A 17119-nucleotide genomic window follows, 5' to 3' on the forward strand; every position below is an offset into this window, starting at 1 on the left:
ATTTAGCATATTTTATTACAAAAAATAAATAATTTTTAACACAATAACAATTCCCCACACACATACTGATTACTGGTAATACACAAAAGCAAGAATTAACATGAATATCAGACAATTTCAAACAACTTAAGGGGGCCGGCCGGCTAATGCCATTTTTTAAGGACAGGACTTTAATATTCATACCACTTAATATGGTGACTTGGGGACATCTCCAAACCGCATATGATTTTCACCTCTGACCTTTGGTTTTGTGACGCCAGGGTGATTTATCCTGAAAATAACCATTTTTCAAATTCTATCTCCTCCCTTGATATTTAATATTAAGACCTGGGATTACTACCATATATAGACCTGATGTAGACCTCCAATCAAATGAGTGTTTTGTTTAAAAGTAATTTTTTTTGCTAGATTTTTCATTTAGGTAAAAAAATAAACCCTATAAATCAGGAAAACAAAATTTATAAAAAAAAGACAAAACAAAAATTGGAAAAAAGGGCTTGATTTGATTGTTCTATAATGTCTTTCTGAGGTATATACCAAATTCCAATGTTATAGCTTTAAAACTAAGTTTTGAGATACAGGCATTCAAAGTTTTCCTTCGTATTTTTATAACAAAAATGTTAATAAAGAATTATTATTATTAATGCATATTTCTTTTTTATGTATTAATAAACCAAAACTATTTTATTTATCATAATTTAATCATAAATGATGATCCCTTTGCTCATATATCCGAGCCTGGGGCACTGCGTCAGGCAAGATGGGGCACTCCTTCCTATGCAACTCTCTCTCTCTCCTTCACTAACTCAGCTTATTACAGCAAATTTTCTTCTTCTGTATGTTAGCGAGATGTTTTCCTAGTATTTTCCTCTTTGGCATGATGAAATTCTTGCCGAAACAAGGATAAACAAACATAAATGCAAGAGAATGTCAAGAGGTGAAATTCGAAGGTGTACTCTCTTTTTACAAAGACAATGTTTACAAATCATGATTATTATGAATTTCATATTCTTTTTTGGGTATTAATAAACCAAAATTATGTTATTTATCATAAAGAAAGAGCCCTTTGCTCAAAGATTGTAGCCTGGGGGACAGTGTGACGTGTGCTTCAGGTAAGACGGGGGCATTTACTTACTACGCCACCCTCCCTCTCTCTCTTCACTAACTACGCTAATATCGTGATTATTATGATATTCTGTAATTATATTAGAGTGAATTTTCTTCGTCTGTATGTTAGCGAGATGTTTTTCTTGTCTTTTCCTCATTGGCATGATGAAATTCTTGCCGAAACATAGATAAACATATGTAAAAGCAAGCGAATGTCAGAGATGAAACTCGAATGTGTGGACTACTTGAGGTTTGTGCTCGCACTGAATCATGGTTGAACTTGATACTCCTTTCTGCGACTCACGGAATCTCTACAGATGCCATTTCTCACAATTTCTTTGACAATGATTATAAAAATTTACGATAACAGAAGAAATATTGCATTTTCTTGTACGGATCAATGTTTTATGCTTATTGAGTTATGTTTACTAATTACCCTGTAACTACGAAAGTAAGAGGAATTTTGACGAAATATTTCGTATACGTATTCTCAATTGCCATATGAAGCTCCATGAATTTTTTCATAACTTTGCATTTTTTGCCCTATACACCCATATACATATAAGGGTTCCGGCCGGCCCCCTTAAGTATCACATGGTTGCTATAAAAAACTCCAAGTCCCTGAAGGGGAAAATTAACACAATGCTCAAAGATACAACGGCAAAACCCACTTTACTCAAATATTTATTGATCCCACAATATACACGTCACAATATTTCAAAGGCAAATCCCATGATAAAGTGGATGGACCATGATAAGGCTTAACACACATACACACAGTGACAATGACAAATGGCTGATACATAGGAGAAGATTGCAACCACCTTACCTGCAAGTTACATGCCCTGGGAAAGAATGCTGTTGATTGATTCAAGCGGCTTAGATTACAACTTGGCGACGCCAACAGAGGGAACTACCTAGTTTATTGCATCTTACTTTTCGTAAAAAAAATTCTTAGTACTATACTATTTGTTGAAAAATATTTACGTAAATTTACAGAGCATGAAGATTCGGTAACTTTTTTTACTTTTACATGCTTTTTCTAATATTTCTTTGAAATTTTCTTTGTAAAAGTGCATTTACAACCAACACCATCATAAAAGACAAGAACAAAAACCAACAGCAACCCCTGGGTATATTTACGAGCAAATTTACAAAAAGACATCATGTGAAACAGACGTAATACATTCCCCCTTGAAGTTACAAGCAGAACTGAAGTCCTTAGATGCCCGATTCTGATTTTAGACAGTTTAAAAGTTGCCATTAGTGAATTTATGGCTTTAGAAGATTGGCACCTCTTTTCCGCCCAATTCTTTCCAAATCGATGGCACTTAATATTGTTCATCTACAGGATCAATCCATCCACCACCCCAAACCTCTTATTACTACTCTCATGGATCAATCCATTCATTAAGGGTTATGGATGGCCAATTTAAAAGCAAAAGAAATAAAAAAAAAAAAAAAACTCATCAATAGAAAGAGGAAGATGAATATATTCACATGGTATAAGAAACAAAATTACAAAAAAATGTCTGTACCTTCCACGGAAAATTGTAAGTGAATATTTCCCACCCCTGGCGGGCCTCTTTTCCCTATGACAGTCATAAAAAATATGAAAATTTTACAAAGTTATAGGCATTCTTTCCAATATATTTTTAAAATGTTATTTTGTCAAACTGAAATTACAGCTCAAACAATATAATAAAAGATAAGAAATAATATACCGGGTACAAATTCCTAACATATTTATTGTAAAACATTTACCATGCAATCTTGGATGGGAATTTATGACAACATTCCCCCTTACTACCTCAAGCAAGACTGAGGGCTTGTCAGCTCACTCACACTCTTATAGGGTGACCTGAATTTTTGCCAATAGTGATATATGGGACTAGGAAAATTTCTCCCGTAAAATTCGTTCAAACTATATAGTGCCAAATCTTGATCGTATATTTACGATACCCATCCACTGCCATGAAGCTATGTGTGATCGTATATATATGATACTCGAGCAGTAGGGGTTAAAAGTCGGAGGCATTAAAGCAAAGATCCGAGAAGGGTTGCCTCATTGCCAGAATCTCCTTCCTCCCCTTGCTAGGAGTGGGATTGCTTCTATGATTCTAACAAGAAAAATAGAAAGGGAGCTTGAAGTATAGACTTACCGCATCAGACACCAGTCCAGTAAGTGTAGGTTCGAGTTCTATTCTCGGCCCGAAGGAGGAGGAGGAGGAGGAGAGGCCAGTCACTCTTGAATACTTCTAACCTCTAGAACTGCACACCTTAGGTGAGATGCAACCTGTCCTTTCAAAGGAGCCAGGTAAGAAAGCACAACTTGTTGAGCATCCACCACAGGCCCAAGGAAAAAAATGTTCCGAGGACTTGTGGGCAAAGACCCAAAGACAAGAAGACAAAAATGTGGTCCTGATGAGACCACATTTATCTTCCAGTGTGGCATATTCTTCGGAATGTGAGAAAAGGACTATGCCACTGGTCTCATGCGCTCTCGGGGAGAGCACACAGGTGACGTTGTTGCCAGCTGCAGAGAACCTCCTCCCAATCTCGCAAGACTAAAAGAGAGATGTGTCCTTAGACACTTCTTCCTTGGTAAGTCAGTACCAGAGAAAGGTTATTGACAACTAAGTCAAGGGTCGAGTCTTCCGCTGGTGCAGCAAAATGCCAATAGGACAAAGTAATGATTGACCTGGATCATTAAATACAAAGTCCAAGGGGTATAGGATCATGCAGGATTCAAACCTGTCAACAGATGCTGAATGATTCAACACCCCAGACAGACTCAAAACATGATACCCACCTTTTGAAGAGTGATGTTGAAGACAATAATACATGCAAATCATCTATCCTCTTCGCCAATGCCAGAGAGATAAGAATTGGCCTTGAAAAAACAAAACTCTGTCTGATAATTCTCACAAGGGCTTGTGCGCCTTAAACGAGAGTCAAGTGCCGTCCCAAGGCCTGAGGTCCCTGTGGAGGCAAGACCAAGAGAAGTTTTTCATTCAATAATTGAACAACAACTGAGGAGAAACAATACTGCCTACATGAAAGACTAAGGCGAATGTGGAACTATGTCTTTTACAACTGAAATAGAGATAAGTTAACTCTTGCAATTCTGATCAGAGAAAAAGTCCTGTAAATGACACCAACCAGTGATAATGGCTCTAATTCCTAGAAAGTTACAGAGGACTGAAAGTTATTCAGCTACATATTTCATTGCTGCTTAGTGAGAAAGTCTGTGCTTGCAATGAAAACTAGAAGTCTTTCAGCCATGAAAACACAGGGATTGTACTGCCAGCAGAACCACTTCTTGTGTCATTAAAAGTTAAGTATATCTTAGTTTTACCAGACCACTGACCTGATTAACAGCTCTCCTAGGGCTGGCATGAAGGATTACATATTTCTAAGTAACTAGGAACTAATTGGTTACCTAGCAACAGGACCTACAGATTTTTGTGGGATCCGAACCACATTATATTGAGAAATGAATTTACATCACCAGAAATAAATTCCTCTGGTTCCGCGTTGGCCGAGCCGAAAATCGAACTTCGGACCACTGGATTGGTAGCTGAGCACAAAATCCACTTGTCCAACGAGGAAAAGCCACTGATACCAAAGGTTGGCACAGGGAGGAACTCTTCTTGTTACCCTAGAAGCAGAGCTAAGCAGGTCAGGCAACAGATGAAGTCTTCTGCCATTCATTTTCAATTCTGGGTGAATAAATATTAGTTGAACATCTTTCGAATTAGAAATATGTTTATAGAAGATAAAAACTGTCAAGTTCATCTGAAAAAATCATTCTCAGTCTTCTGTTATACCATGGGGTGAACAGAAGACGATAATGAGTCAATTGAGTCATATCTCTGTCTGTCTCATGATTCTCACAATGGCATGTGCAAAGCACGAGACAGGAACTTTAAAAGGAGAATCAAGTGCAGCACAGAGACCTCAGGTCTGTGTTGGCATGACAGAGAGGTTCCTCATAAGTATTAACCCTCGGAAGATGAGAAACAATACTAAGACAAACACTTTAAAATGAGAATCAAGTGCAGCACAGAGACCTCAGGTCTGTGTTGGCATGACAGAGAGGTTCCTCATAAGTATTAACCCTCGGAAGATGAGAAACAATACTAAGACAAACAATGTCTCCATGAGAAAGTAGCAGCTGAAGAACAATGCCACCCCTAGAGTTTCCCTTTCTTCTTCTACCTTTACCTGCCTTCCCTGAGGAAGAGGAGGGCTGAAAGGGACGATTCTGAGCAGAAGAGGAAGAAGAATAATGCTGGGTTTACCTCAAGTATCCTTTGAAAGCTGACTTTTCTTAGGGCCTGAGAAGAGCTAGCCTGACCCAGTGGTCGAGCCACACCAAAACATGAAGGCCCCTTAGACCAGGTCACTGCCTGGTGGATGACGCGGTCATTATCATCGACTCTTAGCTGGTAGACTGCAGCATCACCACTTCTCTAGGAAAGAAAGAGAAGGGTCATAGCAGACTCAGGCCCCCAAGATCCTGGTTAGGTGAGTCAAGTTGATGTATCTCCTCTTGAAGAATAGGTTTGCCTACAGGTTTGCCTTCTGGTGAGGTAAGTAGAAAATTGCCCTACCTCCAGACTGGCACAGTCTCGCAAACATGGAATCCTCCCCAGGAGCCATAGCCCCTGAGGAGGTCGCTATCTTAGCCACTGTAAAGGACCACAGGTCCAGCCATGAGACTGCCTGAAAGCCTGCCAGAGCAGTAGCTTCCAGGGTCACTGCTTCCTGCTGTGAGAGGGAAACTGCCTCTGCAGTCAGATGCTGCAACGAGAGACCTGTCTAGATGGGTCAACCTGCTTAGCCAACAAAAACCTCTCCGAAGGTTGATAGAATCACTTCTGGCGAGGCAGAGGAGGAGGAAGCATCTTGTCTAAACAGTTTGACCTGAGGGAGTTCTCTTGACCAGAGACTTGATAATCATCATGATCGAGGACTCTATCGGCAAGTGTCTGCATCTCTTGGCAAAGGACCCTCAAGACCTTAAAAGGTGTGGTCTTCCCAATCATCCCTCCCCTAGGGGGGAGGGGGTGGGGGTGGGGCAGAGAGAACCTCACTAGACCCCTGAAGTCCTTCTCTCACTACAATGAGAAGTGGGACTCTCTGGGAACCTTCAATGAGTCCTTTCTGTTCCAGTTACGCCTCCTGGTTGAGGGAACAGGTGAGGAAAGCCCAGCACTCTCACCTGTCTTATCCACCATGCGGTTAGGAGAGGTGAGCCGCTTGATCACCAACTTGTGGTGATGATTGTGATACGGGTCTAAGAAAATACCTCCGCTTTGGAGAGGCACTATCCCAAGAAGAATGAAGCAGTTCTTGCCTGGTGGACCGGGTACTTGGCTCAGTATCACTGAGCTGCGACCCCAACTCAGATGGAGTGGCCCCTCTCACATGTACGCAGTGGGGGACTGGGAGTAGTCAAGCAAACAGCCTATCAACCAGAGCATTCATTCTTCTCACGACGTGCCCCAGACTCCTTTGAGACCGAAGCCCCTGTAGAAGGAGTCTGCACAGGGGACATTCTCTTTGTCTCTCCAGGTGCTTGGCTAGACACCGAGGCACTGGTTTGGGCCTTTGTCTGAGTACTGGTAGAGGTACTGGCAGGGAGAATCAAGGCACCTGCATGCTTCTTTTCTTTCTTTTGCCTTGTGCCTCACTGGTACAAAGAGAAGAACCTCCATTTGCAAGTTAGGATGTGCGAGTCTCTGTAGAGGCTTGGACATTCAAGGTCTAATGCGGGCCTGCGGACCAGTACTTCCACACGCAGGTGAGGAAGAGCTGACAAGAGAACCCTTTGCTTCCTCCAAAGACAGCAGATCCCCATAAGTCTTGTGTCGAGACTTCTTAGGAGGTGGAGAGGAGACCCTCTTCTTCTTGGGCTGAGAGGCCTTGGAAGTAAGAGGCGAGGAGGCAGTACACAACTACGAAGACGAGGAAGACGACAATGATGACACTCTATGGGACCTCTTCTTCGACTTCATTGTTAACTTCTTCAGGATTACAGCAAAGTCCTTCATCCAGGTGGGAAGATGCAAATCCGGAACAGGGGCAGGAGCGACTGGGCAGCTAGAGGCTCCACCTTTGCAGGTACTTCGGCAGGAGCAAGGTAGTCCTCCAGAACAACAGACACAGTAATGATGGTTGAGGGCATCACAAAGCGAGGAGGGGGAGATGCCAAAACTCAAGGTGATGGCAGGTGCTCAGCAGTCTGTCACCACCGAGAGAGAGGTAATAGTCCTGTGGTGGTAATACAGTAGATGCGAGAACTTGGCAAATGCAGTATTGGTGGGGGTCTCCACTACATGAGTCGTCATGGGAGCAGCCAAGTGCAACAGCAAGACCTGTAGTGACATGGTTCTCGCTAGGCCTAGAGAACACCATGCCACTGCAAGATCAGACAGCTGCTCCTCTGTCATACCTGAAGGAGGGACAGACGGGTTAGGGAAGGGGGCCTCTTGTCAAACCGAGAGAAGCTTACTCCCTCGGAGCACATGAGGCCTCCATACCAAGGTCATCATGAACCCCTGCCTACACTCCATCCTCTTTACTCGATGAATTGGACAAAGAGGAAGCCTCCTCCATAGAAGAGGGAACAAAGTGGGGAAGCTTGCTGGGAGACAGAAACAAGGATGAAGGGTCAGGGTCAGGCACCGAGAGTGTCATTGGAGGCGTGTAACCCTCAGATGGCATAATATCAAAGCCCTTCTTCCGATAACGTTTCCTCCCCGCAAACTTCACCCATTGCACAGGGGTCCATGAACTACATTCATCATAAGTTAATTTTAGCTTCGCCGAAGGTATTCCTAATGTAAAGGACCAATGGTTTGTATACCATGTAGGAACAAGTGGAGAAGCCTGGTGCCATCGGAGAAGAAGGACTGAATCCTCACTTGCTAGAGGAGGGTCTGGAGGAAGACTTTTTCCCGATAAGGTGAAATTATTTAAGATTCAAGTGTGGGTATGACTGGATACTTGCTCTGCTGCGTCGAAAGGGCCATGGTTGTAAAGGGGAGAAAGACCGAGTGCTAAAAGATAACGCAGGAGCTCAGCCAGGTTCTCCAAGTTTCTTTCTTCTGCAACTCTGTTGCTGCTCGTTCTCCTGTAGCACGAGGATACACATCCACGATCCATGGGAGCAAAAAGGAGGGATGATCTCTGGGAAGGGGTGACCCGTTTTGTGATGAATGAGCACCACAGCTCCCTTTTCCTGAGAATACACAATGAAAATAATGTGGCCAACTTTTGTGACCTCTCTCATAGCTTATTGGCAAAAGAGAGCACTCCAAGAAAATCTGCTGAAAAATTATCTTGGAGGAAAGCGCAGCCCTCAATTTTCTTCATCAAAGCTCCCACCATCTAATCAAGGAAACTGAATATATCAAATACTCTGAAACTGTCCCATACTAAATGGTCCAACTCTGTGGCCAAAAACATGATTTTGGGGGAGTTAAACACTGATTTTCGTGTGGGAACGATGAAGCCAAAGAAGTCCCCCTTGGGAGGAGGCAGAAACTCTCAATGAAGGACCTCCCCTGTGGCATATGAGATATATCTCCTTTTGGAAAGACAAGAAAGAGAACAAAATACAGCTTTGCCCATCTCCCTCTTCTCTGACAACTAATTATCAATCCCTGGCAGAGCCTTTCCTGGGGAAAAGGAGAGTACCACCTTACGTAGTCTGGCGGACTCTGTCAGTTGTTGCATCATGAAAGCAGACCCAGGTGACATCAGAGCTGCTGGGGTGAAGAAAGACAGGTGGCAAAATACAAAATACTTTAAAAGAGAAGCATACGAAGAAGCAGGTTGCTGTTGCTCGAAGTCCTCTGCTAAAGAAATCAAAGATGGGTGTAAGTACAGTTGATCTCCTTCTGGGATCTGAGACGTAATCGTGGGTTTCTTCAAAAGTGCCAAAATATTATCTTAACAAAGCTGGATAGGGTCCTGAGCCACCAAGCCCGGAGGAGTACGACTTACATCAGTAGGAACCGAATGCTTATCTAGTGCCAGCGCCACACTAACAGGTGGAGGTAGAGACATTAAATCACTGCATTGAAATGGGTGAATCTACTGATGAATTGTCTGACACCAGCAAATACTCCACAACAGGAGGTACTAACACTGAATGAAGTTCAAATCCAGAGTTTCTGGATCCCACTGAGTGCTTGGAATCTACCGGGCGCTGCACTCCCACTTGGCCCTCAGTAATTACTGAACGCTCAAAAACCACTGTGCAGTTGGATCTCACTGAGCACTTGGATCCCTGCTAGGTGCTCGGACTGCACTGGACGCTCAGTTTCCACTGGGTGCTCAGTTCCCACTGGGGTTCATGTCCCATTGGGCATTTGGAAGCCACTGGGCACTCCGATACAGTGGCCTCTTTGACTCCCACTGGAAACTCGGAACCTACCAGGAGTCCCGACTCCACTGCGTGCTCAGAACTTCTTAAAGTTTGACCGCTTAGGAGCTACATACACTGGAGACACCTGGGCACCTGTATTGTCCCAAAAACTGCAACACAATTTGGGACTATGATCCTGTTCCCTGAATTACTTACAAGGGGGTGGGGAAACTTTATCAATATTTGCAGACCTTTTCAATTGTCTAGAAGCACTAGGGAAGCACTAACTATGCTCCCGACTCGCACCAGGGTTGGAACCACTGGACAACAATGCGTGAATATCCACTTGGACACCTTTTCAGCAGTTGTCCGACAAGTCTTGGTTATGTATGACAGACTCATTTGAGGGAGCAACCACCTGTGGGCAAACCCCAATGACCTCCCTTGGATCTTCGATTTGCTTCCTCCCAGGGTTAGGGGAGTTTGACAGTGACCTATATCTAGGAATGTCAGTGGGACAGGCAGTCACCTACTCCACTGGCACTTCACTTGGTACTACACCTGACCTGGAATCACTCGCATTAACTTTGTCCATCAGGACTTTAACTGAAACTCCAATTTGAGCAACAGTATTAACCAATAGACCAAACTTTTGATCTATCCTACTCTTAAGGCTGGCGATGGCATTAGGTTTGGAAGTTTGGGAGTCAGGTAACAGTGTAAGTAAGTGTAAGAGGGCTGGGAATAGGAGAAGAAACAGTCACAGGCTTCGAAAGCACAGGTATATAAGGCAAACAAGACACAGATAACCTAGTCTCGGATCTAGCAGCCACCTTTCTCTGTCTATTTCTATCTAGTTTACCCAAATGAGTTGTTGAAATTTTCCATTTCCCCTGATCCCAGTCTTTACACTTGTCACAAATCAGGTCAGGAGAACAATTTTGTCCTCTGCAATGAAGACATCAACCTGGTATTACAGCCATTGCTACAATACCAGTTACTATTTGAAATATTAGTGCTTGACATATCAAGTCACAATCAATTAATCTAGATACACCAAGCTAAATGTAATAAGCCCAAAGGGCTACCAAAATGCAAGATACTTCTCCAAATTTGACGATAGCTAAGACCATCCGGTGAACAAATCCTGAGCAAAAACAAAAGCACAGCTGCTAACAACCGATGTACAGTCGTCAAGCAGCAAAAATGAATTGAACTGTTCAGCTGTATTGTACCTATTCTTTCCCGAAAGTGGGTGGGGTCAGCTACCTACACCAAAAACAAAAAGGGCGCTACTGCAAATTTCATAACCTAAAGCTGCCATTTAAGTACAAACTAATAGCTATGTAATTACTTGTAAAGTTACTTTAATAAAACTTCTTTTTTCATGTTAGAAAATAACACCTGACCAACCTTCTTATGCTAAGTCCAATATCCTGAATCTTCTTTTCCACTTGTGATTCAAACTGACCTCTATTTGCTGAGTATTCCAGAATGAAAACTTCAAGCACAAAAGCTGTGAAGATACTGCAATAATAAGAAGTAATTAAAAACTGAGTTTCACTGAGAGTGAATTCTGACAATCGTTTCAGAACTGTTAAGGAGATAAAATCAATTAAATTATAGGGCATAAGTGCATTCATAGTTTTTTCATAGCAGTTTCTGCAAACCAGTCTAAGAGTAGATCAAGCAAGTAGTGTAAATAAAGTGCTTTTCAAACTGAGTAATGAATGAAATTAAGTACACAGCATATTATTTTTCTCATAATAAGGGCATGAATGGATGGTAACATAGCTACTTAAAAGGACAAGTATTTGAAATTATCCCCTTTTTATCTGAAATATGAAAAAAGTGATTAATGAAAATGCCACAGAATTGAATTTCAGAGCTAAAATTGTTTTATATGGTATCCCTAATTCCTGATGTAGTAATATAACAAACAGGTCCCAGTAAATAAATTTTTTCAAAATTGCAAGTCCCTTTAAAACCTACTCCAACAAGTATAAGATGTAATGCATCCCAGGCCCTTTTAAAGTAAAGTTCTGTTAACTCAACTTTGTCTACCTTTATAAGAAACTAAAACTACAGTACATATTATACTACATTATGAAGGCCTTATAATTGATTTTCCTGAATGGTTTTAAAATACTGCCCTTTAATCATGCCATGCTGACAAGTTTCCATCTCCAGAAGCATTTTACTGATTAACCCCATCAATGAAAGCTATAGATGCTACATGTTTAAAATTATCATCATTATTCATACAATCTGTCTTACTAGCTAACAAATGTGCTATTAAAAAAACTAGCAGAATATGAACAGTAACTTACTTCAAAACTACAATAACACAAATCAGATGAAAGACCAAAAAGTACAAACGAGCCCATGAGTTTGTCACAGAGGCAAAGCCATATGCAATGAGTGTGTAAAGTTAAGGATAAATATATTTTGCACATCAACAACCTGAAAGAAACTAATAGTCTGCCCCCAAGGCACACCACCAAAATCACAAATATTTTCAAAGATGCTGGAATATGGAAGCATTACAAAAAGAGTGAAAATTTAATAATAGAATAACCAAGTAATTTAATTAAGACCATTGAGTCACATTATTACTGTGTAAGTTTAGTATGAACTACTGTTCTCAAATCAGAAATGAAACTGGAAAAAAGTTAAGGAAGTTCGACAAATAAATAGAAGAGATTACAGGGAATTAATAAAAATGTGAATAAAAAGTAAGGAGGAAAAATGTAATGCCCACACATAAGCATTAGATTTCAACAAGGTTAAAAATTCTTTAAAAGCAACATGAAATGATAACCCTTCAAATTCCAGGGATTGTTTGCAGTGTCCCTTTGGCAGAGTTACAGTACTGCTTCCAGTGTCCAGGGTGTGATAGACTGATAATGGTACTAAAGGTTCTTCGGAGCATCCCTTTGGTCCAAGCTGTACTGCTGTCTTCAACTCTATGGTGTCATTGCATCTAGCCATCTAACTTTCCAACTCTGTATTATTGAAATTTTCACCTCATTTAAAAAGAAATCCTTTGGGTTATGGGAATCTAGGAATGTGACTCTGCAGTCTTCTCTGACCATTTCATAACAATTCCAAAACAGGATTACAATGCTGTATAAAAGGATATCATGCCACTGATTAACGACGGTGAGTTCAAACATTACAATGAATGCCCGAATTATGTTGTTAAAATTGTTGTTGCAATACTGCACATGCCAAAATTCGGTGTTGTTCAACTTCTTATTACCACAATACAGTTCAGTTCCTTCCTTGTTGTCGTAGCCGGAAAATCTAACAAGGCCTTGGAAGGATTCTACTCCAATGATGGCAAAAATATAGTAGAACACCTGTAATGGAGTGGGATCTTTGTTCAATATAAACATGCTTTTGTTATTGCCCTGATTACTAGTGCTACTAAAAATATCATGCTAGTTAATATAGTGCATAAAACAATACTCTATAATAAAATAAATCATGGAATCTGTGTAATAATCATAATGCATTATACTTGAAAGTATATTTCTGTTCATATTGTGCTATTCTTGAGATATGTATTAACAAACGATCTTGGACTTGGCCAAAACATGTGTCCCTTTATGAAAAAAAAGACAAGGTATGTATTCTGTACCATAACAACTCCTCCATAAGTCAACAATGATGGAATTATCTTGTTGATTGAATGGACAATGATCTTGAAGCGTGCTACACTTCCAATGATCTTCACTAGACGGAGAACACGCAAAACAAGTAGCACATCCAAGGAAAGGCGACTCTGATTTCCTTTGAGAGAAAAAGGTAAAAGTGTTTAACATAGCTTTCACTGACTTCTACTGATATCTGTAACATAAAATACAACTCAACTTATTCTACTCTTTTGTTTTCAAAATTTCTTGCTTAAATTTTCATCTCCCTCTTTACATTTCTCATTCCCCTTCTTTTTTCAAAACTAAGTGTTGATAATGTACTACAGTAAGAGAGGGTCAACCAAACTATCTTCATTGTTGGTTAGGCCTATACATTAGGTACCTGTTGTGTAGGTTGATCTCTAAACATTTGGTGGGTTACTTGAGTCAGCCCAGAATTAAATGTGAACAAGCTACATTATAAGGTAACCAATATCAAAAGCATACAACATCAAGGCACTTAGCCTATTATAAGGAAAATTAATGAATTATGAAATTTAGGCTATACAGACAAGCACTGAAGAACTTTCAAGCTATAAGCTTCCACTTTACCAGCAGTTCAAAATTAGAAAATTTGACGTAGTATGCTTTTGTTTTGGTGTAGATAATTATTCGCCACCCACATCCACGGAAGAGTAGGTATAACAGTCCTGGAAGGCCAATTCATTTGTGCTTCATGTCCATGAGTGGGGAGGTGGGAGGGCTTTGTTCATGTAGTTACTTGGTAAGTATTTATAAAAATCAAAATTTTTTAACCCTTAATGGACAGATTGATCCTCAGGAGTAGTGATAACAGGTTTCTGGTGGTGGACAGATTGATCCATGGATTTGGAAAGAATCGGGCGGGAAAGAGGTGCCAATAATTCTATTAGCCCATAAATTCACTAATGGCAACTTTTACACGGGCTAAAATCACGAGTGTAGGCATCTCAGGACTTCAGTAATGCTTGTGAATTGAAGGGAAAATGTTCTGCATCTCTCTCTCGAATGATGTCTTTTTGTAAATTTGCTCGTAAATATACTAAGGGGTTGCTGTTGTTTTTTGTTTGTCTTTTATGATAGCATGTCAGTTGTAAATGTATTTTACAAAGAAAAGTGCAAAGAAATATTAGAAAAAACATGTATAAGTAAAAAAGTTACTGAATCTTTGTTCCCGGTAAATTTACGTAAATATTTTTCAACAAATATGCTAAGAATTTGTTACAGCTTTTACTTCTTATCTGTTTTGATATTGTGTGAGCAGTAATTATAATTTTACACAATAAATTTGCTCGTAAATATACTAAGGGGTTGCTGTTGATTTTTGTTCATCTTTTATGATAGTATGTCAGTTGTAAATGTATTTTACAAAGAAAAGTGCAAAGAAATATTAAAAAAAAAAATGTATAAGTACATAAAAAGGTTACTGAATCTTTGTTCTCAGTAAATTTATGTAAATATTTTTCAACAAATATGTTAAGAATTTGTTACTGCTTTTATTTCTGATCTGTTTTGATATTGTGTGAGCAGTAGTTATAATTTTACACAATAAATTTATTTACTAGAAAAAAAAACATAAGTGGTAAAATTTACAATTGTCTTGTAAGAGGCCCCACAAGGGGTTGTAAATAGTCATTTCTGGGCTCAGCTCGTGTCGCTGCGCGAAATATCCTTTAATCTATTATTTCTAGGGTAAATGTACTAACACATACCAGAGAATAAATAAATAAAGAAAAAGGTCAGTATAACTGACTCGCTCACTCTTCCAGAGAGTGTCGGTATGAACACTATGGCGAGTGAGACCACTACCACGAGCCAAATGCCAATAGAATCCTCCCACTACAAAATCCCCCAAGAGGGGAGCCGACCCACAGAGTGGGCAGCACCTACTACTACTACTCCATCCCATGCTGCCGACTGCTGCGCCTCTGGTGGCCATCCTTTTCAGTTAGCGCACACGATACACACGTGCCATTTTCTTCTCTGTGTTTTTGTGCCCTTTCGTTTGGATTTTATTACAATGGAGCGTGCAGCCATCGCAGCAGCTAAGTTAAGTACTCAGTGTTTATTGCTATTTGGTTTTTTCCGGCCCTGAGCACGTATTTGCCGTTTTTTAGGTATAAATACGATCTCTAGGTCGGAAGCATGGCAGCATGGTTCTGCCTCGTGTTGGGTCCGTTCTGGGTCTCCCATACCCAGAGCATCCCCTGTCTTTGTGCGCTCTATTTTATTATCCGCTTTGTTTAGAGTAAGGTCTACACGGTTTTGTCATGCATGCATGTCTTTTACCTTATGTAGGCTTTTCCATCCAGACCCTAGCCACGGCTCTTAGTATCGGCATCGGCTAGCTTTGAGTGGTAGACTTGCCTTCGGGTTAGTCGTACACTCCTGGATTTTTTCTCCCACTATTTGTTTTCTTTCTTTCATTTTATTATTCATTTTATTATCTATGTGATTTTCTTAGGTTAGTTAGGCGTCTGGCTCGCTTAGCCTAGGTCATGGCCTATTGTGCCTTTATGTTACCGCTGGTCAGCTCGGTTGCTTCCCGATAGCATCTCGCTGATCAGTTGGTTTTGTTTTAGGCTTAGTTGTTGTTCTTATCGCCCCGTGGTCACTATGTGATCACGAGGCAGCCAGACGCCTGTCCAGTCACCTTTCCCCCCTCCCGCTCTTCCATAGAGTCGGGGGGGGTGGCTAGGCCTGCCCATGCTCGCTCCGCATACCCGAGCCTGCCTCCCTCTCTCCCCCCAGGCGGAGGGGGTAGAGGGACGGGACAGACCCAGACTGGACTCGACCTCTCCGGCTCTCGGTCCGGTCGGATGGTAAGGTGAGGGGGGACTGGCCTTTCCCCCTCTCCATTACTACTTCGTCGCTCCGTTACTAGCCCGAGTCTGTATGCCCCCGCTCTTTCCCACCTTACTAGGGCTCCTTTACCACCGGAGGCCTGGCATCTAGCGGAAACATGCTAGTCTACCCCACGGGGTGGACCGGAACATACAGTCGGTCTCGTCTAACCTCTCCGTTTCACTGAGTTATCACTCCGCCACGCACTGGACTTAGTCCGGTACGTTCGAGCTTTTAGGTTTAAGATGTTAAGTTTACTTTAAGTACCTTAAACCACCCCCTCCCTTCTTTTTCACCGGATACCTCTGGGGTTATAGCCTATTCAGGCTAGTAAGGGAGGGGCTATGCCCGAAATTTTTCCGAGCTCCGGCATGCAATGGAGTTCTTCTGTCCTTTAGCCTGTAAGTGATATTCTTTAAGATACTCATGTGTCTTTCCACTTACAGACCACCAACTGTGAGCATCCGGGATGCGCCGCCACACTTCAGGACCCGTGTGGACACGAAGTTTGCCGGTCCCATGCTCCATGCGCGACCGCACGGGGACATCCAGGTCTGGTACCATGAGACGTGTACCATATGTTACGATCTGGTGAGCCAGCTTTTAGACGGGGTAAGTATTCCATCTCCGGTAGCTGGTCCGCATCCGTTTTAGTGCTTAAGTTTGCATCAATTACTCTAACTTAAGGAAAATTCAAAGGGCCTTATAGCCCTATAAGTTTAAGTTATACTTTAAGTTATCTTTAGTTTTAAGTTATTCTTAAATCTAATTGATACCCTCTCTTCCAGGCGCCGGCAGTGAGGGATACCGCACTGGCAACCCTGCGGGCCTGGGTCGGCGGTTTCGGGAAGAACGCCGCCAAGGGTATGCCCTACATCCTGGAGAAAAGGCTGGCGGTACTAATCTTCCCCGGAGGCAAGGCGACAGGATACGTCGACCCAGCAGAGGCTGCCCCGACTATCGCCTTCATCCAGCAACAGCTGGCTGCCTCATTGATTGACCAAGGCCAGGATATCTCCTCGGAAGTCGCGACGTTGGATATTAATGTAGAACCTATGGTAGGTGTAGACGACCTGTTGGTCGAGGTAGGTAAGGTGGACACCCAAGGGAT

General features: G+C 41.6%; 1 protein-coding gene across 5 annotated transcripts in view; it reads right to left on the reverse strand.

Moving 5' to 3' along the window:
• The window catches only part of LOC135203053 (two pore calcium channel protein 1-like), a 734396-nt gene that overhangs the window by 21919 nt on the left and 695358 nt on the right, over positions 1-17119 (reverse strand). For all 5 annotated transcript variants that reach the window (XM_064232644.1, XM_064232646.1, XM_064232647.1 and 2 more), the window contains 4 exons: positions 13131-13282; positions 12630-12849; positions 11818-11908; positions 10901-11014 (listed from right to left, as the gene is read on the reverse strand). In XM_064232644.1, coding sequence (XP_064088714.1) covers positions 10901-11014; positions 11818-11908; positions 12630-12849; positions 13131-13282 — 577 coding nt within the window. The remainder of the gene's footprint in view (positions 1-10900; positions 11015-11817; positions 11909-12629; positions 12850-13130; positions 13283-17119) is intronic.

Source organism: Macrobrachium nipponense, chromosome 33, assembly GCF_015104395.2.
Source record: "Macrobrachium nipponense isolate FS-2020 chromosome 33, ASM1510439v2, whole genome shotgun sequence".
NCBI classification, from domain to species: domain Eukaryota; kingdom Metazoa; phylum Arthropoda; class Malacostraca; order Decapoda; family Palaemonidae; genus Macrobrachium; species Macrobrachium nipponense.